General features: G+C 43.3%; 12 protein-coding genes across 12 annotated transcripts; 4 read left to right on the top strand and 8 right to left on the bottom strand.

Annotated features, from left to right (window-relative positions):
• Nucleotides 1–986: 986 nt before the first annotated feature.
• BYT42DRAFT_580281 (uncharacterized protein) lies at nt 987–1,511 on the bottom strand. Its single transcript, XM_051569483.1, has 2 exons — nt 1,286–1,511; nt 987–1,221 (listed from the first exon to the last, which is right to left on the bottom strand). The coding sequence occupies exons 1-2, from the start codon at nt 1,470–1,472 to the stop codon at nt 1,115–1,117; spliced, it is 294 nt and encodes a 97-aa protein (XP_051420450.1). The 5' UTR covers nt 1,473–1,511; the 3' UTR covers nt 987–1,114.
• A 186-nt stretch (nt 1,512–1,697) lies between these two features.
• On the bottom strand, nt 1,698–4,059 carry BYT42DRAFT_580276 (tubulin gamma chain). The gene is made up of 11 exons (XM_051569482.1): nt 3,987–4,059; nt 3,813–3,925; nt 3,683–3,736; nt 3,446–3,628; nt 3,153–3,359; nt 3,001–3,087; nt 2,787–2,942; nt 2,577–2,723; nt 2,359–2,520; nt 2,109–2,288; nt 1,698–2,055 (listed from the first exon to the last, which is right to left on the bottom strand). The coding sequence occupies exons 1-11, from the start codon at nt 4,033–4,035 to the stop codon at nt 2,029–2,031; spliced, it is 1,365 nt and encodes a 454-aa protein (XP_051420449.1). The 5' UTR covers nt 4,036–4,059; the 3' UTR covers nt 1,698–2,028.
• Nucleotides 4,060–5,253: 1,194 nt separating this feature from the next.
• BYT42DRAFT_548314 (uncharacterized protein) lies at nt 5,254–6,288 on the bottom strand (the record flags this gene model as incomplete). Its single annotated transcript, XM_051566007.1, has 2 exons — nt 5,254–5,908; nt 5,978–6,288. The coding sequence occupies 2 exons, from the start codon at nt 6,286–6,288 to the stop codon at nt 5,254–5,256; spliced, it is 966 nt and encodes a 321-aa protein (XP_051420448.1).
• Nucleotides 6,289–7,003: 715 nt separating this feature from the next.
• BYT42DRAFT_580273 (ribosomal L29 protein-domain-containing protein) lies at nt 7,004–7,778 on the bottom strand. Its single transcript, XM_051569481.1, has 2 exons — nt 7,753–7,778; nt 7,004–7,467 (listed from the first exon to the last, which is right to left on the bottom strand). Exons 1-2 carry the CDS (start codon nt 7,753–7,755, stop codon nt 7,099–7,101), a joined length of 372 nt encoding a protein of 123 aa, XP_051420447.1. The 5' UTR covers nt 7,756–7,778; the 3' UTR covers nt 7,004–7,098.
• Nucleotides 7,779–7,843: 65 nt separating this feature from the next.
• On the bottom strand, nt 7,844–9,974 carry BYT42DRAFT_580270 (uncharacterized protein). The gene has a single exon (XM_051569480.1). The coding sequence runs from the start codon at nt 9,853–9,855 to the stop codon at nt 8,077–8,079; it is 1,779 nt and encodes a 592-aa protein (XP_051420446.1). The 5' UTR covers nt 9,856–9,974; the 3' UTR covers nt 7,844–8,076.
• Nucleotides 9,975–10,738: 764 nt separating this feature from the next.
• BYT42DRAFT_68410 (60S ribosomal protein L37a) lies at nt 10,739–11,429 on the top strand. The gene is made up of 3 exons (XM_051572793.1): nt 10,739–10,796; nt 11,001–11,129; nt 11,214–11,429. Exons 1-3 carry the CDS (start codon nt 10,794–10,796, stop codon nt 11,358–11,360), a joined length of 279 nt encoding a protein of 92 aa, XP_051420445.1. The 5' UTR covers nt 10,739–10,793; the 3' UTR covers nt 11,361–11,429.
• A 19-nt stretch (nt 11,430–11,448) lies between these two features.
• Nucleotides 11,449–12,964, bottom strand: BYT42DRAFT_594989 (X-domain of DnaJ-containing-domain-containing protein; the record flags this gene model as incomplete). Its single annotated transcript, XM_051570811.1, has 5 exons — nt 11,449–11,571; nt 11,783–12,330; nt 12,416–12,572; nt 12,646–12,690; nt 12,905–12,964. 5 exons carry the CDS (start codon nt 12,962–12,964, stop codon nt 11,449–11,451), a joined length of 933 nt encoding a protein of 310 aa, XP_051420444.1.
• Nucleotides 12,965–14,519: 1,555 nt separating this feature from the next.
• BYT42DRAFT_594988 (cyclophilin-like protein) lies at nt 14,520–15,345 on the bottom strand (the record flags this gene model as incomplete). The annotated part of the gene is made up of 6 exons (XM_051570810.1): nt 14,520–14,655; nt 14,724–14,842; nt 14,910–14,993; nt 15,059–15,136; nt 15,202–15,276; nt 15,343–15,345. 6 exons carry the CDS (start codon nt 15,343–15,345, stop codon nt 14,520–14,522), a joined length of 495 nt encoding a protein of 164 aa, XP_051420443.1.
• A 3,709-nt stretch (nt 15,346–19,054) lies between these two features.
• On the top strand, nt 19,055–20,265 carry BYT42DRAFT_68127 (uncharacterized protein). Its single transcript, XM_051572792.1, has 5 exons — nt 19,055–19,164; nt 19,223–19,301; nt 19,367–19,610; nt 19,735–19,820; nt 19,897–20,265. The coding sequence occupies exons 2-5, from the start codon at nt 19,245–19,247 to the stop codon at nt 20,041–20,043; spliced, it is 534 nt and encodes a 177-aa protein (XP_051420442.1). The 5' UTR covers nt 19,055–19,164; nt 19,223–19,244; the 3' UTR covers nt 20,044–20,265.
• Nucleotides 20,266–20,341: 76 nt separating this feature from the next.
• On the top strand, nt 20,342–20,999 carry BYT42DRAFT_616530 (tropomyosin; the record flags this gene model as incomplete). The annotated part of the gene is made up of 3 exons (XM_051572081.1): nt 20,342–20,359; nt 20,413–20,717; nt 20,837–20,999. The coding sequence occupies 3 exons, from the start codon at nt 20,342–20,344 to the stop codon at nt 20,997–20,999; spliced, it is 486 nt and encodes a 161-aa protein (XP_051420441.1).
• Nucleotides 21,000–21,381: 382 nt separating this feature from the next.
• On the bottom strand, nt 21,382–23,212 carry BYT42DRAFT_616529 (uncharacterized protein; the record flags this gene model as incomplete). The annotated part of the gene is made up of 2 exons (XM_051572080.1): nt 21,382–22,343; nt 22,432–23,212. The coding sequence occupies 2 exons, from the start codon at nt 23,210–23,212 to the stop codon at nt 21,382–21,384; spliced, it is 1,743 nt and encodes a 580-aa protein (XP_051420440.1).
• Nucleotides 23,213–23,326: 114 nt separating this feature from the next.
• On the top strand, nt 23,327–24,456 carry BYT42DRAFT_616528 (integral membrane protein DUF92-domain-containing protein; the record flags this gene model as incomplete). Its single annotated transcript, XM_051572079.1, has 5 exons — nt 23,327–23,515; nt 23,591–23,778; nt 23,843–23,870; nt 23,943–24,179; nt 24,238–24,456. The coding sequence occupies 5 exons, from the start codon at nt 23,327–23,329 to the stop codon at nt 24,454–24,456; spliced, it is 861 nt and encodes a 286-aa protein (XP_051420439.1).
• Between the last annotated feature and the right edge of the window lie 1,565 nt (nt 24,457–26,021).

The raw sequence follows: 26,021 nt of genomic DNA, 5'->3' as shown, positions 1-26,021 counted from the left end.
GACGGATGTAAGATCACTGCAGTGACACATATTATATTTCGGTTTCATGGTTCATCAATTTTGCAAGATAAGGTTAATGAGAATCAGGGATTACGATCTCTTAGTCAAGTTTTCCTACTTACAAATTGAATCGGCAAAGTCTTCGTCTTGGTCCAAATCGTCCAGAATAGAAAGCCGCTCGGTTGCCGAGTAATTATCTCTGATAACCGGGGGAAGTACATAGGGCACCTGATTTACAACTTGATCCGCACAGTTCCTTTCAATTTGATTCTCCAATTAAGTTCGGTTCCAACTACGCGGTGGTAAATAAGAAAAAACCAAGGATATGAATCCTTCACTGCATTTAATTTCCTGTGAATGCTTTTCTAAGCGCAGAGCAAGTTACAACTTTTATTCTGTTATGCTTATGACAGTCATTAAGGCGAATTTTCGGACGTGAAAACACTGAAATTAGGCAAATAGAACAAAATTACATTTGGAAACTACGCCATCTGTCAAAACTTTATTGAGATTGTAACATTTTGTTAGAAATTATAGATGAGCAAGGATCCATTTTATTAATTAACTGGAGTGTCTGTCATGTTACAATAAATATCATCATAACAGCGCAGTGTTTATTTAGCAGGGACTGGAAAAGTGAACGTCAAGAAAGCACAAACACACTACTAAACAAAGCCTACATGTTTAAAGCGAAGCACAGCAGCATTGTTTAAAGCCCTTTCCCGAGGGATCAAACTCAGCGCCAAAATCACCGCATTCTGATGGGCATCTCTCGGCCTCATTTTGATCTCTTGCAAAACATAGCGTTACAAATTCCGGACTATCTGGGCACGGCTGTATGTTCTGCAAACACTTGGGCGCCTCGCCAATCCACTCGGCCGTAATCACGTTGAAATCCCAAGGAAAACCAATAAAATTGTCAATGTGGGCTTGACCATAACGCGAAAGGATAGGTTAATGTGTTGTATTTTGTAATGTTTGTTTTCCTCTTGTTTAAATTATATTATAGATTTCTTTTATTTTAAAAAAGGTCATTTCCTTGGGTGAAACTTTAATGCGATGTCATTCTCATTTCCCGCAACTTTGTTCAGTAAACATTTATGGAAGAACAGTTTCAAATCCTTCGATCTCCCAGTGAAAGATCGGGGTAATCCCAAAAAATGTCACACAGTGTCGTCCCATATTCACCAGTTATCGCATGTTCAGACGGATGTAAGGTTACTGTATTAACACATATGGTATTTAGGTTTCATCATTCATTGACTTGCAAGATAGTGTTACCGACCATCACGGATTATGATACTTGGGTCAAGTTTTTCCTGCTCAAGAATTCCATTGGCAATGTATTCCTCGCTGTCGAATCTTGCAGAATAAGAAGTCGCTCGGTTACTGGAGAAGGATACGGAATTGGATAAGGTCGTCGTCTGGTTTACAATTTGATGAACACAGTTTGCTTCATTTCCCAACTGCATATTGGCAAGTAAAATAATAATAAAGAAAAAGCTTTGAAGAGATATGTATTAAGCGATAGCTCACTGGTAGTCACCTGCTACCGTATTGAAGGCTCCGCGCTGACAGCCGATTAGGCGTATGCAAGCTCGCATTATCAAGCGGAATGCAAATAAAATAACAAACATCGCATTATGACGCAAATCCTGTAGGACAAAGAAAAGTTTGTTTGTCTATAAATGTAGTTGAGCGTTTTCAGAATGCTCATCCTTCCCTTTGCATCTGAATTTAATGATCTTTAATATTTGTCTGTTGCTGATTGCACGGTAAAAGTAATAGCTCAAGCCAAGTTTTGCATATCGAGCCGTGACCTCTGATGCCAAATTCACCATGACCGATGCCCGATGAAGGAGAAAGGTGAACCAGATCTGTGCGAAAATAAGGTTTATAGACTGCATAAACTTGGAGCCATTTATGTCGTATTTACTTTTCATTTTGTATACCTATTTTCTGGAAAACACATTTTTCTAGTTGACTATGGAAGATCTTTGATTTTATTGACGATTGAGTTCAAGTGTTTTACATCTCCATGTTATTTTTCAAACCCTACAGATAAAGGTTAAGATGGCAACGGAATATACACAGCAAGTGACACTTACATAATTTACATAATCAGGGGTTTCGCAGGCTTCGTATTCATTGATCAGCTCCTGTACCACTTCCCGAGAATCGTCAAACTCATCCAAGCCATCGGAAAACATGGGATGTTTGCGATACTGTTCCAAAAAGGCATTTCGTTTTCTTAATCGATCATATTGATCGCATGTTCGCTTGAAAAGCTAATATTCAAGGATTTGATGAGCATACACATGATGCCTACAATTACTGTCTTTTTCCCACTCCACTTACAGAAGCAATACTGGTGTGATTGGCCAACATCAAGCCACTGACGCGATGTGGTGTCTGGACATACGGTGACTTTTTCGATAGCGCGACTTGGATACTGGCTGGACCCCATGGAATGAATTGTGCCAGTCGCCGCTCACGAATACGTAATAGCGATTTATGCACCTGGTAGTTCTTTTTTAATCACACATTCATCATGGACCTACACAAATGACACTTACATCTGTTGGATCCGCTTCACCTTGAATGATATCCAAGACCGAAATATAACAACTTCGCTTCGAAGGCACAGTAGACACCATACGGTTCTTAGGCTGTAATAATCGTCGCATGACATCCAAAACGGTGGTTTTACGTATAGATTTTGCCTATGACAAGGTCATGGTTCACTTTGTTGTCACTTGATGTACCATTGAGAACTGAGATATTACCTTTTCCACTTGTTCGCTGGAAAAGGGAGTGTATGCTGTGGTTAAGAAGTGGCATCGGGGTGTCGGTATTAAGGAAGAAACAATGCTGACGAGATCGTTGTTCATGTATCCAGGATAGCGAAGCGTTGTGGTACTGGCAGACATGACGGTTGACACCTACCATGAAATAAAATTATCAGACGGTGACTCTACATGAGTGATGAAGCAATCATACCAGTTGATTTGTTTGTTCGAAAGTAGGCATTGAAATATGCAGTCGATCTGTCGCAATGCGCGCCAGCGCGGCATTATCGAGTACAACCTAAAGACAATGACGCGTTCCAGTGAATATGGATGGGTATCGGTCAGTCTGTATTGGGTACATACCACGCTGTCAGCATTGCATGTCAACCGTTTCAGAGTTAGCATGCTATTGTAAGGCTGTACGACGATATCGGAGACTTCCTCAGAGTTGGGAAAGACAGAGTAGGTTTGAATCAGTTTTTTCGGATAGCGATCATTGAGACGTTCCAACAGGAACGAGCCAAGACCTGATCCTGTACCACCAGCAATAGAGTGAAGGAGCATGAATCCCTACATAGGGGGAAAAAATAAGAGCAAGAGGCGGTCGTTATGTTACTTTGTCTTTCATATTTCATTGTATATTCCCTCTCACTTACTTCAAGAGAGTCACTACCGTCGGCTTCTCGATCTACCATGTCCATAATATCCTCATATACTTTTTCGCCCTGCGAATAACCGTATGACCAGATATTGCCTGCACCGCCGCCGTCGTTGGACATGAATATGTTCTCTGGATTGTACAAGTTGGCAAACGGTGAATCGCGAATGTTGTTAATGACCTATGCAAAATGGGTTCAATCACAATGCGAATCAAGAGCGTGGTAGCGGCTTACTCGTGGTTCAAGATCTAGTAACAGTGCGCGTGGAATATAATGTTCGTCGTCGGCCTGTCAGTGAAACACAATAATTATGAATGAAGCCTGCAGTAAGCGAAAAAGTAGTTGACCGGATAAAAAAGCATACCTGATAGAAAAAGACATCTTTTCGGTCACCTCCTTCCGTTGCAAAGTCTTCCAAAGTACCGTCGCTGCTAATGCCGTGTTCAGCGCAGATCTGTCGCCAAAATTCACTACCGACTATATACATGGAGCGGATTAACGTAAGCTCTGAGGTAGGTTAATAAAAAGGTGCTGTTACTTTGATTGCCGCATTGGCCTGCTTGAAGCGTTATGATTTCGCGTGGCATTGTTGGAGGAGCGTTCAGGACAAGCACAAAAAAAAAGAGGTGAACGCCTTGGCAGGAACGCGGGTGACATTTTTGGCAGTGGCGACTTGTGACGGTGATCGCCGATCCAGGAAATTTTGATTGTTGAATTCACAGAATGGGTGACATTGATATAAGCATCTTTCCCTCAAGTCGATCTACTCTTTACTGTATGGATGCCATAAGTGGTATTATCTTTAATCTATGAATGAACTCATTTCATCCTTGCCTGTGATATCACACTTTCTGCAGGAAAAAATTTAGAAACCTATTTTCCATGGTTCCGATCACCGATCCCTCTATGATAAACCACATGACTGCTCTAAAACAGTGACTTTGCTAGCCTTCATTAATCGGATTGACAGATACATTCGATTACAGAGAGTAGTTTTGCTTATATATACAGAATTAGGTTGTACAGCATAAGGAGGAAATTCGTCAGTAACAGCAGTAGCGACATTCTCCCAAGAGATTGATGGCGGTCCAGCTTTTTTTTTTGGGGGGGGGACACCTATACCGTAGAACAACCACACCAAGACGTCCTTTGGCAGTCCAATATGAGAATAATATAAGGGAAAATTGATTGATCCATTACCGGCTAACTACATATGAAGATCTGACCTAGCCATTAAGATTTTCCGGTTTTTTCTGTTTCCTTCAGCTGTTTTGAGCCTGGGATTGACCCACAGAGAATACGGTGCCTCGATCGGAAACTAAAATTGGTGGCAAGGGGTCAATGAGGTGATCGACGATATTGCTTCATTCAAAAAGATTCTTTATGTCGACCAGCATCAAGTTGAAAACAAACATGGTGCCTTTTCAACGGAAGTTACCGTTTATGGCACATTGTCACATGGACATGATGCTTATTTCCTGAAGGATAAAAATGTCAGCGCGACTATACGATGTTTGGCACAACGTAGCATATGATAAAAAAAAACGCGTTATTATTGAGCAAAACCTTTCTTTGGAGTCAAAAAATCAATGAGCATTTGCCATAAATCTTGGAATTTTTTTTCTTGTTTATTTATATTACAATGCTTTTCATGTTTTTGTAAAAATCTATTTAGCGAATTTATAAAATCTATCTCTTCAAGGAGAATGGAAAAGAAAAAAAAAGATACAGTAGAAAAAAACTAGACAGCGGAGAAGTATTTGGCATAAGGTTGTTGGATTATTTTTTGCTTGCATGATTTGAGCTTAATGATTAAGACTACAACCAGATGAGACAGAAAGTGCGAAGGATGGATCAAGGTACTTGCATTGAAGTTCTTCACAAGCCATAGGCGAAAGCCAAGGAGATCCGGCGGGCATCATTGGATCGATCCACTGGACATCTTCGTCTGAAATAGAAAATCCAGGCGTACATTCAGAAGTAGTGAGGGATGAAGATATGGAAGGAGAAGGACGATAATCCAAGGTTGGAGGAGTAACGGCCAGTGGAGCATAATCATAGCGATAACCTTGATGATCGACGGGGGTGACCATGTGAGGTTCAAGAGCATAGTTCATCGGGAGACTGCCGTTGAGCAACCAAGGATTGTAAGTGTAACTCAGCATCGATGGTAATCCAGGCTGTGGTGAAGAGGCACTTATTCTTGCCATATTCTCCATGGGAACATAGGGTGAAAGGTATTGCGTGGACTGGAACCGATTTTTGTAGCATGCTGATCCCGACTGCGACGGTACAGGCTGAGACACAGCACAACCGGACGGTGGAAACGAGACGTTGGAACAAATGGCGGAGGGGGCCCTAGAAGTCGATAAGACCGTATTTTCACCGAGTTTCTTGCTGGCTTTTCCTGACACGTTGGTCGTTCGCTTCCGCTTGGGCGTATATTTGTAGTCTGGATATCTAAAAAAAGGGAACAAGTTTAGAATTAGTGCAACTCAAGCTTTTTCATTATAACGAATTTGACATTACTTTTCGGCATGGGATTGTTTGGCTTTATCGGCAATATTGCGATAATGTTGCTTTTCATGCTCAGGTGCTTCACGCCACCATTTGGCAATGACACGAGAAATATCGCGGTGATTGGCCCCGGGACACTGTTGAGCGATTTCTTTCTGCTTTTCCAGTCGATAGGCGAGAAAGCAGTTCATGGGTCGTGGAATACGAGTAGGATCTCGCTTTCTTGTACGCGGACGTCGCGGTCGAGAACTAGGCCGGGTAATCAATGCCAATTCGGCGAGATCTCGAAGATGAGAAGCTAGCATTTGCTCGTTTGCAGTCATAATCGCAGAAAGGCTGTTCAAAAAAACAAGTTCAAAGAGTGAAGGTAAAAAAATGAAAGGAATGGATGCAATTTAGCGTTCAGTAACAAAGAACGAAAGCGCCAAGTGGATGAAATGGACCGCCGTACAAGGGAAATAAAAAATAGGAATCCAAGGAAACAAGAAAAGAAGAAAAAAAAAAGTTGGAGTCATATTCAATGCAAAGATGTGGTTTTAAATATGACATGAAAAAATTGTGTTGATGACATGAAATAAAGTTAAAAATAAACGGTTCATGGACGGGGACATTAACGTAATATTCTGCATAACGTGCCATTCATGTAGTAGATTATTTCATTGGCATCTATTTTAGTGAAAGAATGACCTATGCAAAGGATAGAAGGGAGGGAAACCGAGCCAGTAAAGAAACATTTACATTAACGTGATGATCGAAAAAAAAAAGTTCACTAACGTGGCATGCGTGGCATGCCAAATCGTGGATCCTTCCAGTCCCAGAAATAACACACAATGAAAATGAATCATTTGATACTCCTCACTAACCCCACACATAGAATATCACCATGCGTCCTTGCGTGATTTATGGTTTCGTCCGCCACCGTCACAATGGCAATAAAAAAAAACAAGGGGACAGTTGCCATGACGTCTGGGCGCGCACCGAAACCGAGTATGGCAGCATGTAATCATGGAAAAAAAACCACAGATAACTCATCCAAAAAAACCGCTCACAACCTCTTTGTGTCAACTTCTTTTTATGAGACTAATTAAAAATGGTAATAAAAAAAAGCGCACAATAATAACAAGAAGCTACATTTAGGCCTTGACGGCGTACTTGCGGAGAGGGAAGTGAGTCAACTTCTTCTGAAGCTTGACAGTCTTCAAGCTCTTCTCATAGGGAGTAAGGGCTCTGCGCATGGCGCGGGTCTTCTTGCAACGGAGATCCAAGGGAGTGAACTTCTTCTTCTGGTAGAAGAGACGGAGCTGCTCACGCTGGGTCTGGTTGATGACAGTCAAGATTCTGGCGACGTTCTTGCGAGCACGACCAATTTCCTGAAGCTTGGAGGACGAACCACCAGCAACCTTCTGAACACGGAGGGAAGCAAGTTCCTGCTTAGCCTCATCGAGGAGCTTGACAAGCTCGGCCTTGTTCTTGTTACGAAGTTCGTGAGCTTTAACGGCAACCTAATCAAAGCAACAAAAGCACATTAGTAATTCCATTCAGTCTTTTTTCTCTGCATTCTTTCCACATTCACAACGTCGATCGAGCTGAATCGTTTTCTCATTGTTCCTCATTATCTCTCAGTGTCCTTTTTTTTTTTTCTTTTCTTCTTTTGTATCCACTCCTCTCGATAACATTGTTCCATGCCAAAGTATCGATGACGATGCTTCGATTTTGTGTGTTCTTTAAATGATGATGTGGCAATGTGGCTCGTTGTCGACGTTGGATGTATGGATGGATGTACTCACCATTGGATGACGGATGGGAGTAAGAGGAGGATGGCAAATTTGTTGAGTAACACTTTCTTGAACTTTGGCCCGATACCTCCCAACCTCCACCGCCCGGACCGTCGGTGTTTGAAATTTTATGGACTGAGTGGCCCACAAATTTTCACAAAGTGCAAAGCGAATTTTAGGTCAAAAATTTAGGGACAAAAATCAAGAGAAAACTGTTGATGTATATGACAAAGTGTTTTGAAAGAGAAATGAATGTAGGATGAAGTATACATGGTAAATAGAGAATAATGCGCCTATATGAATCACTTTTTTTTTGAGGTGAGGAGTTTTTTTTTCCTATGACTCCATGGGACTGTTGGCCCCCTCGTCGTCTTCTTCCTCTAGTTCTTCGTCTTCTTCCACTTCTATATCGGCTTGACCCGTTTCATGCTGTCCGTTCATTTGATTGCCTTTTATCTGTCTTGACACGTCTTCCTGTCCGTCACCCACAATCATAGCGTCGTACGGCATTTCATCCCACACCTGAAATAAGCTCTCGCGTGGCAAGGCTCGAAATTCTTTGGTTCGGGACACGGCACCAAAATAGCGGAAAATGAACTGAAGTGCTGTGTGTTGCAATGCTCGCTGTGCAGCCAAACCCGCGCAATGATAGATTTTACTCACGTTTTCTACGTCTATATGGCGTTGCAGTCGTCGGACACATAAGGCCAGCAGTCGCGGTAACATGTATATATTGGCCATGACCATGAGATCGGCGACCACAGTGTCGGGTACAGCATCGTCGATTGTATCTGTATATAAAAATTGTACAAAGCTTTCCAATGTCGAGAAGGGTTCCGGGAGGGTGAGAGTGTTGCTGACGGATTCCATCATATTGGAGTTCATCATGTGCAGGAAATATGGCCAGCGAGCTAAAAGCACAAGTCGATGAGCTCGAATTTCCCCGGCTTCAGGCTGGCTACTGGAGCGTAATGCAAAATCGGTGCACTGGGATTGACGGGACAATAAAGTGGCAAGATCATAACCTAGTTGAGACGGTGGCACGGGAATAAGACCCAGTTCTTTGATATCGACTCGCAACGCCATGGCGTAGAATTCATCAGGTTCGTCATCAGCTGGACCAAAAAGGTAAAAAGATGTGCCATGCTCCGCCATAGCAAAACATGTCCAGTGGCACCCATTGTACCTTCCTCCCAACTCGTGATACTGCCATTGCATGGAAGAAAAATCCAAGCACCAGACCCCCGTATTCAGTGCATCCTTTGTCACGGGAGTGTAAGGCTGTGTGACAACAACAATGAGCTGATCTCCACAGATCTGTGAAAACCGCTGACCTGTCAACGGCGGTGCAGACGGAGAATCAATCTCCAAATGCGTTACATTGTATTGTTCGAGATCTATGAATGACAAATGATTGGATCGGCTCATATCCTCCTTCAACCCACCAAACAGATACAGTCGGCTGTTATACATGAACGTGGTATGTTGCGATCGACGTACAAACTTGATCGGTGTTTGCCACTCCCACGTTGTCAAATCGAGAATAAGCAGGGTATCTGCGAAATTTGGAATCTGGTTGGTCACTGTGAAGCCTCCTGCGATGTAAAGTTTGTCCTTGTAAATGGTCGCCGAGTGTCGTACTCGTCCTGCCGGTTGTTCACCGTACGTCGGCGGGTGAACCCATGTCATGGTGTCTAGTTCGAGAATGGCGACATCGTTACAGTAACGTCCGTCCTCTTCGGCGTAGCCACCGAATATGACAAGCTTGTTATCGTTCCACAGTGTGGCAGTGTGATCGTTGCGTTTCGATGGCAATCGGCCTTTGGTGTACAATACGCGCACCCATTCGCATTGATCGTTTTTGGTGTTCAGTTTGTATAGGGAATTGTACACTTCGTCGCTGTACTGATCGAACCCACCAAACAAATAGACGGTGTCATCGGCGATGGTCAGCGATGCGCCGACCAGTGAAGCTAGAGCTTCACCTGTTGTGCGACGGGGTTGTGGATAATCAACAGTGGGTAATCCGCCGGTGACCGATATTGCAGAGGAAAACGTCGATTTACGATTGGGACTATGAAGGGAATGAGGCGTTTCCGGTGGAGTGTTATTCATGACCACTTCAATTGAGAGATTCCAAATCAGCAATGGCGCGGACAGTCAAAGCGGAAAAATGAAAAAAGTGCTTAGTGGGACTAGAAAGGGAATTTCGGCAATCATCCACAAAAAAAAAAAAAAAAAAAAATCCCGGCATGCTGGAAATCTGAGCGAATCTGCACAACCCGTTTCTCAGTTCAGGCTCCGCCTATCCATTCGTCTGCCTTATCCAATCACATCAATCACATTCCGTGATCGCCCCAGAACAATGGCCCTTCAAAACCACTGTTCTCAAATCAGGAACTAACTAGCAAAAAAATACACCCACACCCACCCACACACAGATTCGTCTGTTCAGCAAGTGGAGCTTGTAATCATACCAATTCTAGAACATACTCATTTTTTCCACTGGGAAGAATAAGCATCATCTATTCTGCTGAGCAGGAGGGTTTTCTGGCAAGATGAGACGAGGGCGAGGTTTCTCTGGTCAAATGTTCTTCATCGGCAACTGCTTGTATGATTTGATGTCGTACCGCATGCGTAACAAGAACCACAACGAAGCAAACAATGAAGTTAAAAAAAAAGTTTGGGGGTTTCGAGAAATTCGTGATCGATGGGTCCGTCCAATAATTGAATCCGAAGCATGGTACGCGTTGTAACCAATCAAGCAACAATCAATACCATTTTGTCTTATAAGTAAAAGTTTGTAATATCACGAAAAAGATTACTGCGTATTTAAATACCAATAAGCAGTTACAAATCCAATCAAATCGTCTGAAAAAACATCGATTGGAATATTTGAAATGTGGTGTGCGGTTCATGGGCGGAGATTAAAGTGTCCGACGGAAGGATGACGTTTCCCGGGCGAAAATCGGCGAGGCCGTGTCCGGCCCTCAAAGTAGCTGGCAACGCTCGCCATCCGTTATTTCCTCCTCTTTGGATTTTTTGATTCAACAATGGTACGTAGAGGAAGCAGGGAAATAGGCATGCATCTAGAAACTGTTCACTTATCATCCATCCTCTTCCATCTTTATTCTCTTTTACTCATCCGTTTATCCCTCGATTCGATGCATCCTTGATATGTCTTGTCAACTTTCCGTTTTTTTCGCGGCTTTTTCCGAATTCGATCATTACCATATCGATTTATCACTTACTTCATCCAGGCCAAGCGCACTAAGAAGGTCGGAATCACCGGAAAGTACGGTACTCGTTATGGTGCCTCTCTTCGTAAGCAGGTGAAGAAGATGGAAATCACCCAGCACGCCAAGTACACCTGCACTTTCTGCGGCAAGGTAATTTCGGATTCCGGCACCATTTGGAAATGGCACAACTGCCGATTAAAATAGAGAGACATAAGAACTAATGAAATGTATTAGGATGCTGTGAAGCGTACTGCTGTCGGTATCTGGAAGTGCAAGGGTTGCAAGAAGACCATGGCTGGTGGCGCTTACACCGTTTCTACCACCGCTGCTGCCACCGTCCGCTCGACTGTCCGTCGTCTTCGCGAATTGGCTGAAATCTAAAAAAAAGGAGATCCGGTTTTTCACACACACTCTCTTCTTTTCTGTTTGCCTACATTCAATAAACCTTTACGTTACGTTACTTTATTGTCTATTTCTTTTTTGTTTTCATCACTAGTTCCGACACCGGTTTATCAGGGTCAGCATGCTTGTAGATATATCCCACCATGCGCAACGCCTCGGCGCGTTTGTAGCGAACTTTGCTGCTGACAGTCTATCAACGAAAGCAAGAAAAAGAGTAAATCGTTTGTTCGTTGACGAGGCGAGTAATTCTTTACCTTATCCTGCAATACAGCGTCGCATACATGACGCAAGGTATTCTCAACATCAAACTTGGAAGTCTGCCACAGTGCTTCGTACGTCTAAAAAAAGGGAATTAAAAAATGAACATTGGGTCGAAACATAAACAAGCCGTTGGAGTATACCTTATTGCTGGCGTCCTCTTCAAGCTTTAAACGTTCGGCCTGATCCATGCCTTCCTTTTCAGCTTTCTCGAGCATTTCCCCGACGGCTTGCATATCCATGGCTGACTTTACAACCGACCACAACTCCTTCATGTAATGTTTCTTTTGTCGCAATGCCTGGAAGATGCTCGGCAGTTCGCCTCCTTTCATACCGAGATGATGTTTCGCTTTGCTGGAATAGACATAGCCAATGGTATGCAACAGTTCAATGCCGTAGCTTTCCGATTTTAATTTCTCGGCTTCGATTTTAATCTGTTCCTGGAATGCCGCCGCCGCCGCTTCATCGCCTTCACTGCTGTCGGTGTACAATGAGAGCTTGTGGATAAGGTTCTCGGCCAACTTTTTCACTCGTTCCTTTTGGGCTTGTTGAAGCTTTTCTCTTTGCTCTTTGGTCATACCAGGCTTGGATTTCTCTGGTTTGCCTGCAGTAACATCCTGTCCTGTCTCCTGCATGTCTTGTTCCATGGACTCGCTAAACAGTTCGCCCATAGCAAGATCGCCAATGATACCTGTACAATGTTCTTCGTAAGCCAAACATGCCATTGCGTGCATTTTTTTCGCGCTAGAGTGTGAGGGAGGAGGGAGGACACATACTTCTGAAAGCGTCACCACCAAACATCTGCTGGAAGAATTCACGGGGATCCGAAAATCCGCCGTCAGGTGCCAAGTCCTTATCCTTGCCATATTTGTTATAGTGAGCTCGCAATTGCGGATCCGATAACACCTGGTACGCTTCCGAAATTTCTTTAAACTTTATAGACAGCAGCACTGTGAGTTTGATGTATCCATCTTGGCAACAACCTTGAAGTTATTATTTTCTGTACCTTTTCTTCGGCTCCTTCACTTTGGTTTTTATCGGGATGGTAAGTCTACAATGACATGAGCGTAAGGACGATTCCAGACTATTTGTCCCCTATGCCATGTAAAGAAAACTTACAATAGCTAATTTGCTAAAAGGGTAACGAATAGAAAAAGGGAAATCAAGTGGTGTTAATGATGGAAGCAGAAGCAGGGCAACAATAACTGAGCTATTTCTTACCGGAAAGCTTTTTTGATTTGGACTTCATTAGCATCGACAGGAACGTCGAGTAATTCGTAATAAGACTTATCGATAGGATTCTCGTCTGTGCCTATCCGGGACATGGTGGCGGAACTGATTGATGATTAGGTAGAGGTGAAAAGAAAATACGGTTTCCTGAGTGCAATCGAAGAGAGGAAAAAAGAATATGCGACAAAGGTCATTCAATGACCGCCGAGACAATGAACCGACGGAGTCTCTTTTTTTTTTTTTGCGCGGGAGCCGGGGGAGAACAAGGCGGGCAAGTTCAGTGCAGTGCCTTTTTTTTTATCGTATGTGGCTGGCTATTTCCGGACAGTTTCTCGGCATCATCAAAATCCCTGTAACGACCCGTCTTACTGAGCCGTTGCTTATTCAATATTTAGAGGGCACCATGATTCCATAACACATTTCAAATTACAGTATTGTAATATATCATTCTTGATTTATCAAACAGATAAAAAAAATTGAGCAGAATACTATATTAACACTTCCCTACAGTGATCAACAATAGCTCTATTACAATAGTGGTTATTGAGAAAACTTGACTGTTTTCCTTTGTATCACCAAGCAAACCATATTAGCGTTCCTTGCAGTAAAACTTTTTTAAACCGTCAGATGATCATGCAACTGCCGAGCCACGCCGAATGAAGAGCATAAGATCAGGGTGAAAAGGGTAAATTGATCATCTGTCCCAGAAAAGAATTGCTGACTAGACGTAATTCTGCCTGGTATAACTGCATCCGCATCATTCATGCGTTTCCTTTTCCTTTATTATGCGCAAACGATCATCATCCAAATTACCCCTAACCAAAAGCAACCAGCAAACGCGAGATAGGAATCAGAGATTTGTGTCTATGTCTTACAAATGAGTGGGCGGCGTCTTTACCAGTGTGCACACTGCAAAAGTACTGCTTGAAAACGAGCAATAAAATTTGATTTGCATAATTACACTAATTAAATTGGGACCAGCATTCACCATTGTAGAGATATGTATGGAAACGGGCTTTATCAGTGTTCTGGCGCGCATGAATATTAGCAACGTTCCTTCCGCGAACTCCCATAGATCTATACACTATGCAGCTGAAGTGCCGTTTATTGTTCATAAAAAGTTTACTAACCATCTGTTTAATATAATTCCAACCGATCAAAAGGAAAAAAGAAGGACCCAAAGAACGAAAATGACACTTTTTTCAAGTACGTCGCTGGTCGGCTCTTCCTGAGAAACACTCATTCCTGTGCCTTTTTCCAAAATACGCCATCGATAGAATCTCTGAATCTTTCATGTGTATTCGATCCGACGCGTATTGCAAGTCATGAGCAAACTGAAGCATTTGCAGATAGCCATGCCAAAGACATCGACGTACGTCTTTTGGCAGATCGATGCCCAACTTGAAGGAGACTAGTCATAACTTGTTGTTGTTTCGGCTGGGGTCGATACAATTTCCTATGCAAGGGACCATCTCGGAGTATCATATCGGCTGTTGCGAGCACAGAGAGAAGAGGCCCCGACGAGATTTCAAATATAAACATTTTCACTGCGGGTTGCAGACACATAAACCTGTTTACATGAAATAATCTTTAATTTTGAACATTTTTACAGTGATTGACTTTTGGTTTCATCATCGTCAAGGGAGCTATTTAGATGGCTTTATCGGCAATGGGATTGGCGTGGATAGTGACACTCCTTACGCGGACTTCTTGAATAGGTCGATATTTTTCATCTACCGGTACTTTTTCTATTGCGTCGAGCGTAGAATCCGCACCATCAATGACTCTGAGAACCGTCGTTGGTGAGCACAAAAGAGACTTTCATACGAGCGATGCATGCTTTCATCAACTTACTTTCCAAAGACGGTATATTTGGTATCGAGATGAGGATGCTTTGCGTAGGTGATGAAAAATTGTGAACCGTTGGTGTTGGGGCCAGAATTGGCCATAGACACGATCCCGCGTGCGTTATGCTTGAGAAAACAAAATCATATTAAACATACTGTCAACCCAACATACCAATTAGTTGCTGCAACCTACTTTTAAAGTGGATCGGATTTCATCGTTGAATTTACGACCCCAAATAGAGTTACCGCCTTTGCCGGTACCTGTTGGGTCGCCTGTCTATAAGGCTAGGCATCAGCTTCATCGCGCTCTCAGAGATACATCTGCTCTATAGTTGAGTTTACCTGTACCATAAACCCTTTGATGTTACGGTGAAAAAGATTGTTATCATAGTATCCGCTGGCACACAATGCAAGAAAGTTCTAAATATGGTACGACACAGTGAGTAGATGTATCGTGCATGCTGTCAATTGTATGTAATAGCTACCTCGGCCGTTTTTGGAACCGCTTCACAGAACACTTCAATTTTGATATCGCCAAGATCAGTATGTAGAGTAACAGACTATCATTTTCGTATAAAAAATGAGCGGCATAGTTCGGCGGGAATTGCGAGTATGAAATTCCTTACCATTGCAGCAAGAATCAATTGAGAAGATCGATGCTCGGTGTCGGGAATGAAGCTGTTGGGATTCCGCGCGCGCCCTTAATTGTCGAGTGCACGTCATCAGAATTTAAAAAAATGTGACCTCATTTAAAGAATGATTTTACGACTTTCGAGCGCGCGGACCTAACAAGAGGCTAGTAGGCGGGGCTTTCCACTGCCGAGCGCAGTAAATGCACGCTGAGGTCGTTGCAAGGCGATCGGTCGAGAATCGAGTCGATACCCTGACTGGATGTACCGCTGTAAGATGCGTCGAATATTGATACCAGCATTGATATCGCGGTTCCAGATCTGACAAGCAAACTGAATATCGATGTTTCAGAAAGATTATAAATGATGATTGACATACCGGCGGATTTGAAATATCGTTTTCTGACACACACTGCGGACACAGTCGAGCCGGGTAAAAACGATGCTTTTCCATCCGCGACCTATACCAAGTTGTATTGATATGATTTGAAAGAGTCAAAGAACTTTTATTAGTAAGCTTACCTGCAGGTCTTCTTGCTGGACATTCCGAACTGTAGCCGAGTATATTGCCTTCGTCGTCCAAGCAACGTTGTCTCAGCCTTCTGTCTACACCTCTCAATCTCTTCTTCTTCTTCCTAATAATATTCTTAGTCAGTTTAAACATAAACATGATAAGTGACGTGAACTTACTTGTGATTACAGACGCGAAGCTGTTCATCTCGCACGTCGACTGTCGTGGAATCACATTGACTGCAAATTTTGCTAGTCAGGTATTCATCGACGCAAATCACGAGCGCTTTCTGTCCCGAGACTTGACGGAGCCCCTAAGTCAGTCGGTTTTTTGCTCAAATGATATATGCCGCGAGTTTATCACGACATGTCGGGCTCCCGTGGCAGCAACTGGAATTCCTCTTTTGTCTGCGGGAAGGCGCTAATGTCAGAAACAAAATCAATATCAACATCAATATCCATTGTCACAGTTATGTCATTGGTCGAAACCTACCTCGATCCCAACGTTTAATGAATTTAACAGATATCATCACCCCGTCGGTTTCAACACTGTAGTAAAACTACGTGTGTTTTTCATCAGAAGCTACAATGATACGATTCATTAAATGTATGCTCGGCTAAAGACCTATGGTTTACTTACGTATTCCCTCGTCTGCCGCCCGCAGCCGGTTTGGACAGAGCTTATCCAGTGAGAAAATTTCTTCCCATAAGGTTTCTTTGAATAGATCATTCTTATCCAACCGCTTAAATTCCATCAAAGTAATGAAATGCTGCGGGAATTATCCCATATTGACTTCGTCTCATTCTCTGTGAAAGAAGTGATGTTGTTTAGTACATAACATCTTTTTTTTTTTTTTTTTGGCTTACTTTGAGGATGTTCGGTACATTATATCCGGAAGTCCATGCTTGATGTAGGAAATGGTACACGCCAGTTCCATGGATCGGCACTAGCCTAAATATGCTGTGTAAGATGTTGTGTGTATCGTGTTTTTCACATGGAGAAGCATACCAATCTGATGAGATGCCAAAGGGAGAAGTGTCCATCTCCTTCCCTCATATAAGATTGCTCTCTGAAGGAACCAAGCAGAAAAACGAAGAAGGCCTGAAGTGTACGTTGAACCAGCAGCTTTTTCAATCGCATCGGCTGTGGTGGTGGTGCCAAACGACTGGTTGAATTCATGGAGCATCTCCCCATAAAATTGGCGAATCTGTTCAATTTCGCCTTGGTACACCTTCCAAGTTGTCCATATTGAGTTCTTTATGCTTAAGCAGATGAAGGACTGCGTCATTTCCTAAATTGTAATTGTAAGATGGTATAGGATCAAGAAATTGTAGGTTAACTTTACCTAACGCCTTTGCGCTTCGCGGCAGCTGGACTTCATTGCGCTTGGCGAAAGACAGCAAAAAGCCTTCCCAGACACGAAGCATGTATTTCGATAATTCCCTCCCAAATGTAAGATGACGTCTGTGAATTTTATGGTTAGATCGAATATAACCCCATTGAAGTTCGTTTATTACTTGTATGAGCTTTGGAGGCGTAATCGTTTGCAAGATCCAAAAGAACCGGCCGCCACTGAGGAAACTGATAGCCTATAAACAAAGTATACGTAACTTCCCCTGCAATGATGTTTTATGTATCTGGCGGCATAACGAACCTCGAGTTACCGGAAGGAAAAAATGCTCAAAGGTATGCCATAGGTCCAATTCCCATAGGATGTCTCTGATATTGGGGGCCTTGTTAAAAAAAATTGTCAGCGATTATGGAAACCGGAGTTGACTAATTTACATACCGGCGCCCCATCTTGACAGCTTTAGTGTACGGATCAAGTACCTGAAGTCGCGAATCGACGCTGGTGTATATTGTCTGCTCATGTGGTCATAGGAGGTATATCAATATATGTAAAACAGGTTATGTAAAGCGGTAAAATTAGATCGGCATTATGGGATAAACACAAGTAAGTGCAAAAAGAAGGAGAAATGACGAAAAAACGTTAAAAAAGAGAGAGGGAAAAAAAAAGAAGACCGGAAAGAGAGGGAAGAAATAGGCACGCAGCAACGGCACGGTGTTTATTTGTTTATTTTGTGGCTGGATTTTGTGGAATGCACTGAAGCAATCACGGAAGACTTGGCAATGATGGTGAAAAAATAGGGCTTTCTGCCAGTGACATTCCTTCACTGTATTATGCGAGGCGCCCAATGTATACAATAGCAGAGTTGTTTCTTCAAAGCTATACCGAGTTTATGAATTGGTTTCAAAGAAAGACTAATCTTAAGCTATGACAAAGCATCGTGCTCTTCAACTTAACCTCAATCTGCCATGTGCTCATGAAGGCCAACATGGACCACCCACCATCCATTCACATCATCATGGAGACGCTGCCCCTGCACATGTTCACGATAGGAAATAACTTACCACTCTTCTTGTTCTTTAATGAAGCAAGCAATGTTATCAAGCTCTCGCAAGATGACAGCAGGGGAGTCTGCGGCAAAGGGACCGACAGGCTGAACAACAGCAGCAGTGATATCGTTGACTTACGTTACGTAGAAACACTTTTTTTGTGGAACGCAAAAATTATGACGAAGCTCGTTCGCCGCTGCAGAACAGTCACGCAGAACAGAAAAAATGCAGGATATTTGTATATGGATCAGCCAATCGATGATAATATTCCATGTAGTCCGCTTTTTATGATGTTAATGATAATCAAGATATAGAAGACTTGGCATGTCATGTCGAAGCATGCTTGATTAAACAGAGATAATGGGCAAATTCAAATGAGTGATTCAAGGAAACAGAAGGCAATAGTCCAGAAGGAGATAGATTCAAGGAAGGATCGGATTGTAAAGCAAAACTTCACCGAAATTACCACTTTCAAAGGGCGCGTAATGGGGGAAAATCCATCAACAAAAAAGTTCACCTATTTGGGCCGATTTTTCAATGCAAACTATTCTGGAAGGACTTTTACGTGAACAGCTGAAAGAGACCGAGGAGACACAATGGTCAGCATTTTGTCGACACGTGCTGCAAGTTGAAGAGATGCCTGTAATTCCCTTTGTCAAGATCGCCATGAACAGAAAGCTCACAGAAGAAACGTGCCTATAGCAGGATGATACAGCCGCGTTTTTATCGCTTGGTGGCAAGGTGTGCAGTGCGAAGCTTCAAAAAACGCGGTTTGCGTATGGCGCCGTAGAACGTCCGTTCTATCTTGCTGTGGCTGAAACATTGGAGTGTTGCCGTCTGCAAGGCGGTCACCTTCCTACCGACCTACTGGATACCCGTTTAGCTTTGCTGCATATCAGTAACAAAGACAGGTCAGCATAGGCAAAGCAGCTACTGCTAAATGTGCTGACGATACTTTTTTTTTGGCAGATTACTATGCATACAACAGGAAATGATCAACGTGTTCAAAACAACGGACCGCAGCACGCTGAAACGATTTCTATTTGAGGTAAATATCGAGCCACAGGCTTCAAGACATGGTTCCGCAGGTTTGAGCTGAAAAGCCCATGGTAGTTCTTGACCCCGAATGATTGGCGCATTTTTCTTCACATACGTACGACTGTGGGTGGACAATCCCTTGCAACGATGCCACCAAGCTTATCCGAATGTTTGCACGCATTTACGCGAATCTATCAGAAAACGAACGCAAAAATACGTCGTCACGGTGAACCCCATCAACTGTCAGTAGGCGCCAAAGCATTGAGCAAGCACTGGCACCGAGATCGAAATGTTGGTTTTTGGGGGATATGCACTGGAAGTAAGTTTTCAGGAGAAACCCGCATTTTATTAATGACGACCATTGACAGAAAAAGGGGAGGCAGTTGGATGGTCATGCATGCTATTAGAAAAAGGAATTAACTGTTTTTGATGATCCCTCACAGCTGAAGCCACTAAAAACGAGCATGCGAATGACATACTGATCCGCATTTTGCAGGACGCTGTATGGATCAATCTGCACGCGTTGCCAGTAAGTTTATCAAAAGCATTGATTCACCAGGGAATGCCATCAGTGACTGACAGCAGCGCGGGTTTTGAATGCACAGCATGAAGAAACGGCGTACGAAATAAGACAAAGGGATGGCTATGGTGCGCGGTGGAGCAAAGTGAAGGACGACGAAAATGGATGGATATTTCGCGGCTTCTTGGAGCCTCAAATGGAAGATGGGCATGCTGTGGGATGGCTTCACTAAAACCTTGGAAACCATGTGTCTCCTACCTTCAAGTGCAGCATCTGACAGGATAGTGCTTGCATTAAAAAAACGTGGCTGACCGGAAAAAAAGCGCAAAGGAACAATGATTGATGCTTCCACGTTCTTCTGTTTTTTTCTTACAAAGACACGTGGTTTTTGACAGACATTCCGTGCGTTGATTGGATTGAGACACCTCCACCTATTTTTATATAAAACTTGGAAAATTTTAAAAAAGGGAAATCCCGCGCATACTGTTGCTTCATCTTCTTTCACTTCTCTCAAGCTTGAAACCACAACAATGGATAAATTCCGTGAGGTTGGTTGGTCACTCTCGACATTGTTTCACATAATTGCTAACGACTTCATTAGAAAATTACCAATTTGCGCACCGAGGCTGACGCAGCCAATGCCAAAGTCGAGGAACTGGAATCCAAGATCAAAGCGATGGAACAGGAACAAACGCAACAGGAACATGAAGTCATCTCGCTGAGTAATCAGAATAAGCATTTGGAAGAAGAGTTGGAGAAGGCATTGCAGAAAATCCAGGAACTCAAGAGCCTGGAAGAGGAGAATGAAGAATTGAAAAAGGAGAACGATTCCGTTCAACGTAAAATGTCGGTCTTGGAGAAAGAATTAGAGAATTCCGACAAGTCCCTACGGGAGACGACCAAAAAGTAAGCATCTCTTTGTGTGTATGGGAGGAGAATACGGCAGAGATCTGTTGGGTTTGGGTTACAGAAACCGGAAAGTTGGATGTTCGTGTTCCTGACCGATCTTTTTTCTTGATATACAGTTTCCGAGAAGCGGACGTCAAGGCTGAACACTTTGAGCGCAAAGTGCAACGATTAGAAAATCAGTTACTGGAACAGGAAAGCAAGACGGAAGAGTACAAACTCAAGAATCAGGAGTTGCAGGCACAATTAGATGAGTTTAATGCCCAGTTGGAAGATATCTAATGAGGGAAACAAACTTTTCTTTTTTTTTTTTGGCTTATTCACTGTCTGTCTTTGGAATCTTGGTTTCTCTGTCACGCTTGAATATCATGGGATGTTGAAAAAAAAAGTTTAATGGGGGAAGCGCCGTTTTGAAAATGATAGGACGACGCACAATTTTATAACAAGATGTAAACTGGCTATTTGCTAATGATACATGCATTCTTTCTTCATTTTTTTCATGATATATGAAGTGATGTCGCTGCGATCTTGTGGGCGTTCGTGACAACAATAATGCCACAAATTTATTGTCGGGAGGTCAATAGCTTGAATTTCCTGTTAGATCAACATCACGTTTGAATTAGGAGCGGTTCCTGCTGAGCACTTGGGCGGCAAAGAGGGGGGTTTAATTAAACATGCACTCCACAGCTGAGCGTCCAAGGCGGTCTCTTGCGTAGGCAACCACATCGGCGCCGACCGAATGGCAACCATTCATCGTTAATTTCTTCAGGTTTGGCCCGCGTTCATCGACCAGCAAACGGACGCCAATGCCGGTGACGCTCGTAAAGGAAATATCCATTTTCTGCAAGTCTTTCAGTTGACTCACAACCTGCAACACCCGATCGTCTGTATTCCACACGCACGCCAGATCCAGAATTTCAATCGATGGCGCCTTCTCCAGAAAAGAACAGAGATGGTTTGCTTGAAATGCTGAGCACGCTTTGAATGATACCTCACGTAATCGACACCACGCAATATTGCTCAAATAGATGGGCAATGCAGTCCTTGGAGAAAGCTTTGGCATTTTAAGGATTTCCAAGCTTTCGTACTGATCGTTCAGTGTCCTTTGGATGTCTTCGTCTGGCGTATCGCTTAAGCAATTGGAGATAAACGCGCGTAACCCCGGTGCGAAGGCTGGCTGTTGCAATTGAATGTCATCAAATGCCTTCGTTGACCGTGTAACTGAACTAATCTCAATGGTCTGCAAGTGCGGACAGTGGGATTTCAGGGCTAGGAGGGGCATTGAAGCGTTGTGAGATACATAATCTATATAAACCTGCTCAAGAACAGGACATGCCGCAATGAATCTTTGGAAATTGGCTGCAGTTAAGACGTCGCCTGGTTTTTCCACGGTGACCGACAATGAGCGAAGCATGAGTTTGGAGGGGAATACCAAAGAGGGAGAACTAAGCAAGTCGCGACCGAGGATCGATAGATGTGTCAAAGTGCTTGGTGTGCCTTGAATAAGTTGAAGCAATGTATCTGCGTCTGTGGAGCAATAGTCCAGCTGTAAATGGGTTATATGGTTTCCAATAAGTCGAAGCGTGCGATACAAGAGGATGGGTGATAATTGACAAAGGGCCATTTCTGTAAAAATGCGACATATTGGTAAGTTGAATTCCGCTCTTTTGCCTAAATCAAGCTTTCTTTTTTAAAAACTTTTAATTTTACTTACCCAGTCTCTGAAGATATTGACAGTTATTGTCAATGAGCATCTGTAGCAACTTGTCAGAGTGTTTTTTGCTGTAATTTTCTACGTGGAAGGACGAGATGCATCGTGGATTTGCATATGAGAGATAACGAGAGATGACAGCTAGACTCGGTTTGTCACTGCCGAAATCGAAATGTTTCCACATGGGAGCCCAATGGATCATAAAATGCCGCCAGGACTTGGAAACAGCCGAGCATTGAAGTCGTCGCCGGAAGGACAAGCGGGAAAAGATGTTGTCCAAAATTTCGTAAGGGAACACGGACACAAAATCGCGAGCGTTCAACTTGCATTTGACGGCTAATTTCATTTGGATAATGGTGGGATATCGTGGATCGGATGAAAGGACGTGCTTTGCTCCCTTGTTATACACTCGGAATGCTTCTTCCCATTTTCCTTGCAGCGAAAGCAATTTACCGGCGCGCAGGTACCCTCGCGAATCCTGTCGAGCGACGCGGCAGGTGTGGACGGCATCCTTTAACGCGGCTTCAGGACACTGCAGTTTTTCGTGAGTGGCTGATCGACTGTCGAGGATGATGGCTTCATTGGGTTGTAACTCCAGAGCCTGATTGAAGCATCGAAGGGCTTCATTGTAATTGCGTTCACTAAAGGCGGTAGCGCCGCTGCGAAAGGCGATCTGCCAAGGCAATAAAGGATCTTTGGACGTTGATGGAGACTTTTTCGATTTCTTGGCTGAAGAGGGTTGTTTGGGTGCATGAGACGTGGGGGAGCGTGATCGTTTGAACATGGCACTCTAAAAGGAACCAAAGCGCGGATCGGTGGGGAAAGAAAAGACGACTGCGTTTTAATGCTCAGAAAATGGCACGGCCAATTCTTTTAAGCCTGAACCTTTCTGACTTGCATGTCCAACTTTTATTTTGCTGCAGCGTTATCCACGCTTGTCGTTATTTATGCTCGGGGAGGGAAATCGCTTTCGCCCTCAGGTGCATTTGCTGCATTCCTGTTAGGAATGAGCACTTTTTCTTCGCCCTTGTGGTTCTTCACCGTCGTCCTCCTCACTTTTTTCGTCGTCAGCTCCAAATTAACAAAGGTATGGGAAAATTAGGAAAAGGCCATATTTCAATCACTCAATTCCGTCTGGTCGGCTGCTTTGTTATTGCATCAGTTCAAGGCCGAGCGGAAACGTCTTTTGGAAGCCGATTATGATCATTCCAGCGAACGTGGCTTCATTCAAGTATTTTGTAACGGCTTCACAGGAGGTGTTTTGGTGGCGTTACACCAATGGCATTATCAGGATCTTTCGTGTTTCGACCAGTCTCCTTGGAGTGTCATTCTTCTCTGGGGTTATATTGGGTATGATTTGAGTAAATAGATCTGACTGTGATTTCCGTGGGGCTAACCAGTGATATACCCACAGACATTACGCGTGTTGCGCAGGTGATACGGTAGGCAAAATCAATCATCGCAGCAACTGGATCATTTACAGTTTTGATCTGACGCTATAGCTCTTTTGACAGTGGGCCAGTGAGCTCGGAATTCTCAACAAAGGGTGGCCGATTCTCATTACACGGTTGAAAAAGGTGCCGCCAGGAACCAATGGCGGAGTCTCACCTTTGGGTTTAGCCGCTTCACTGGCCGGAGGGGCCACCATCGGCCTGGTTGCTGCATTCACATTAGCGCTTGAGCAAAGTTGTCATGGTTTTGCCTGGGAAATTGTTCTTTTGGGGGCTTTGGCGGGCTTGGGAGGATCATTAGTAAGTCGATGGAGATTATATCGCCTGGTAGGCTGAGTGCTTACGTTTCGTGTTGCAGCTGGATTCGTTGTTGGGTGCCACGGTGCAACGAAGCTTGTATTCTGAGAAGCGCAAGCAAATTCTTCCCGATGGACAGGAAGGTGATGATAAAACGATCGCTATCAGTGGACTGGATTGGCTGGATAACCATCAAGTGAACTTGGTCTCTTCGGTTGTCACGTCTGGTCTTTGTGGAGCTGCGGCGTGGTATCTTGACAGTTCTATTGAAAAGTTCTGAATACAAACATTGGGCAACTATAAACCAATTAGAATTTAATTGGATCCAAAATAATTCAAGTTATTTGGGGTATGCTCGATTGGAGAGAGGACTCTAAGGAAAAGGAGACAAACGAGACTTGATTCTTTTGGTTTGCACTTTTACAACAAAAACTGTGTATCAAACCGTACCGAGGAAACCGCTTCAGCTGATTAACCAGGGATGATTTTGCACATAATAACTTATAAATCGGACATCGTGGGTGAGTGATATAGCATAAAGTTTCAAAAAACAAGGCACTTGAGCACAATACCGTACATATCAACGGCGGATGGGGTGGATATGGTTATATGTAGTGCGGGTGGGCGGTAGTGGTCGTGAAATTTGCGGCTGTATGGTGTTATGGGTTGATGTATCTGTGGCATTTATTCTTTCTCGGTCGTCGTTTTTTCTGCGGTTTGAGGCCTCCCTACGTTCAAAACGGCTGAAATCAAAGTAGATGATAGGATAGCTTTGGCAGCAGACAGACTCATGATAGTTCTTATTGTACTTGCACATCGTTCAGTCTCAGACCGAGCCTTACATGGTCGTTGGCGGATGTCCCAAAGGTATTACACAGTGCAGCTCACAACAAGTAACTCATAGTCAGGTTAATGATACCACCAAATGCCAACGAGTGACGCCCAGATGATGCGAGGTTTCGGTTTTTAGTTTATTTTTAATATGAAAACTCATACCTGCAGAAGATCCCTACGATATTCAAATCGCATATCTTGTTAGTCCAGCTAATTAAGCTTTGCACCTCAAATATACGTTTTAATAAAACCAAAAGGAAAGGGAGACTGAAAACAACGACCACGCTGTCACATGTACTTCAGATCTGTTCATACAACACTGCAACTGCTTAATTTACAATTACCAGCGACAAACTAAGTACAATTGACTACAGCTTCAAAGAAACTATGCTGGAGCACCGACCGAAAGAGACTTGAACTAGTGGCATTTCCAGGCAACCAGAGAGAGTCGCAATAAAAAGCGATGTCAGCGCTTGTCATCCACCATCCCTCAAGTGCCCAGCTAAAAGAAAAAAAGAAAGGGGGAGAGTATCATATTAGTAGCTTATTGGATTAGTGTTGAGAGATCAAAAGCGGTAAAAAGTTGAAAAGAAGAGGAAAAAGAGCAATGAAAATAAAAAAAAGGCGCCGTTTTTCGTTTTATCATTCATGGTTTTCCATCGTCGTTTGAAAAATCTTTTTCACATAAAGTTTACTTCTGTTCAATCCATTGGATTGAATCCCTTATTGACATCATGTCGACAATATTCATACCTCTTTTCTACAACGAATGGCCCAAATTTGGCTACCGTCGTTTTGTGATCTGGGTCCTCGGTTACCAAAAAAGGCACGTCTAGCAAGAATTTTTCTAATGAGCTCCCATCTCGACGAAAAAAGACGCGGAACGTGGGGAAACCATCATTATTTTGGGCAAGGGAAACGATGATGACAAAAAAGTAAAGTGTCAAGATTTAAAGAAGCCATGAAAATGGATTGCCAAGTCCATGCGTAAAATAAAGTTTAGTTCCGATA

Source organism: Radiomyces spectabilis (genome assembly GCF_025331425.1).
Source record: "Radiomyces spectabilis strain NRRL 2753 chromosome Unknown BYT42scaffold_11, whole genome shotgun sequence".
Lineage (NCBI taxonomy): Eukaryota > Fungi > Mucoromycota > Mucoromycetes > Mucorales > Radiomycetaceae > Radiomyces > Radiomyces spectabilis.
The sequence above is the reverse complement of the archived record's forward strand: the minus strand, read 5'-3'. Positions and strand labels throughout refer to the sequence as shown.

Excerpts from the sequence above, each read along its gene's own strand:
- BYT42DRAFT_580281 (XM_051569483.1), bottom strand. The coding sequence starts at position 1,472 with ATGCAGTTGGGAAATGAAGCAAACTGTGTTCATCAAATTGTAAACCAG. Across the intron at positions 1,222-1,285 it reads AAGTATCATAATCCGTGATG|TAACCTTACATCCGTCTGAA; the intron begins GTCGGTAACACT and ends GTGTTAATACAG.
- BYT42DRAFT_580276 (XM_051569482.1), bottom strand. The coding sequence starts at position 4,035 with ATGCCACGCGAAATCATAACGCTTCAAGCAGGCCAATGCGGCAATCAA. Across the intron at positions 2,521-2,576 it reads GTGAAGCGGATCCAACAGAT|GTGCATAAATCGCTATTACG; the intron begins GTAAGTGTCATT and ends AAGAACTACCAG. Across the intron at positions 2,289-2,358 it reads ATCACACCAGTATTGCTTCT|CTTTTCAAGCGAACATGCGA; the intron begins GTAAGTGGAGTG and ends CTTGAATATTAG.
- BYT42DRAFT_580270 (XM_051569480.1), bottom strand. The coding sequence starts at position 9,855 with ATGAATAACACTCCACCGGAAACGCCTCATTCCCTTCATAGTCCCAAT.
- BYT42DRAFT_68410 (XM_051572793.1), top strand. Across the intron at positions 11,130-11,213 it reads CCTGCACTTTCTGCGGCAAG|GATGCTGTGAAGCGTACTGC; the intron begins GTAATTTCGGAT and ends GAAATGTATTAG.
- BYT42DRAFT_68127 (XM_051572792.1), top strand. The coding sequence starts at position 19,245 with ATGATCAACGTGTTCAAAACAACGGACCGCAGCACGCTGAAACGATTT. Across the intron at positions 19,302-19,366 it reads TGAAACGATTTCTATTTGAG|TTCTTGACCCCGAATGATTG; the intron begins GTAAATATCGAG and ends AGCCCATGGTAG. Across the intron at positions 19,611-19,734 it reads TTGGGGGATATGCACTGGAA|CTGAAGCCACTAAAAACGAG; the intron begins GTAAGTTTTCAG and ends GATCCCTCACAG.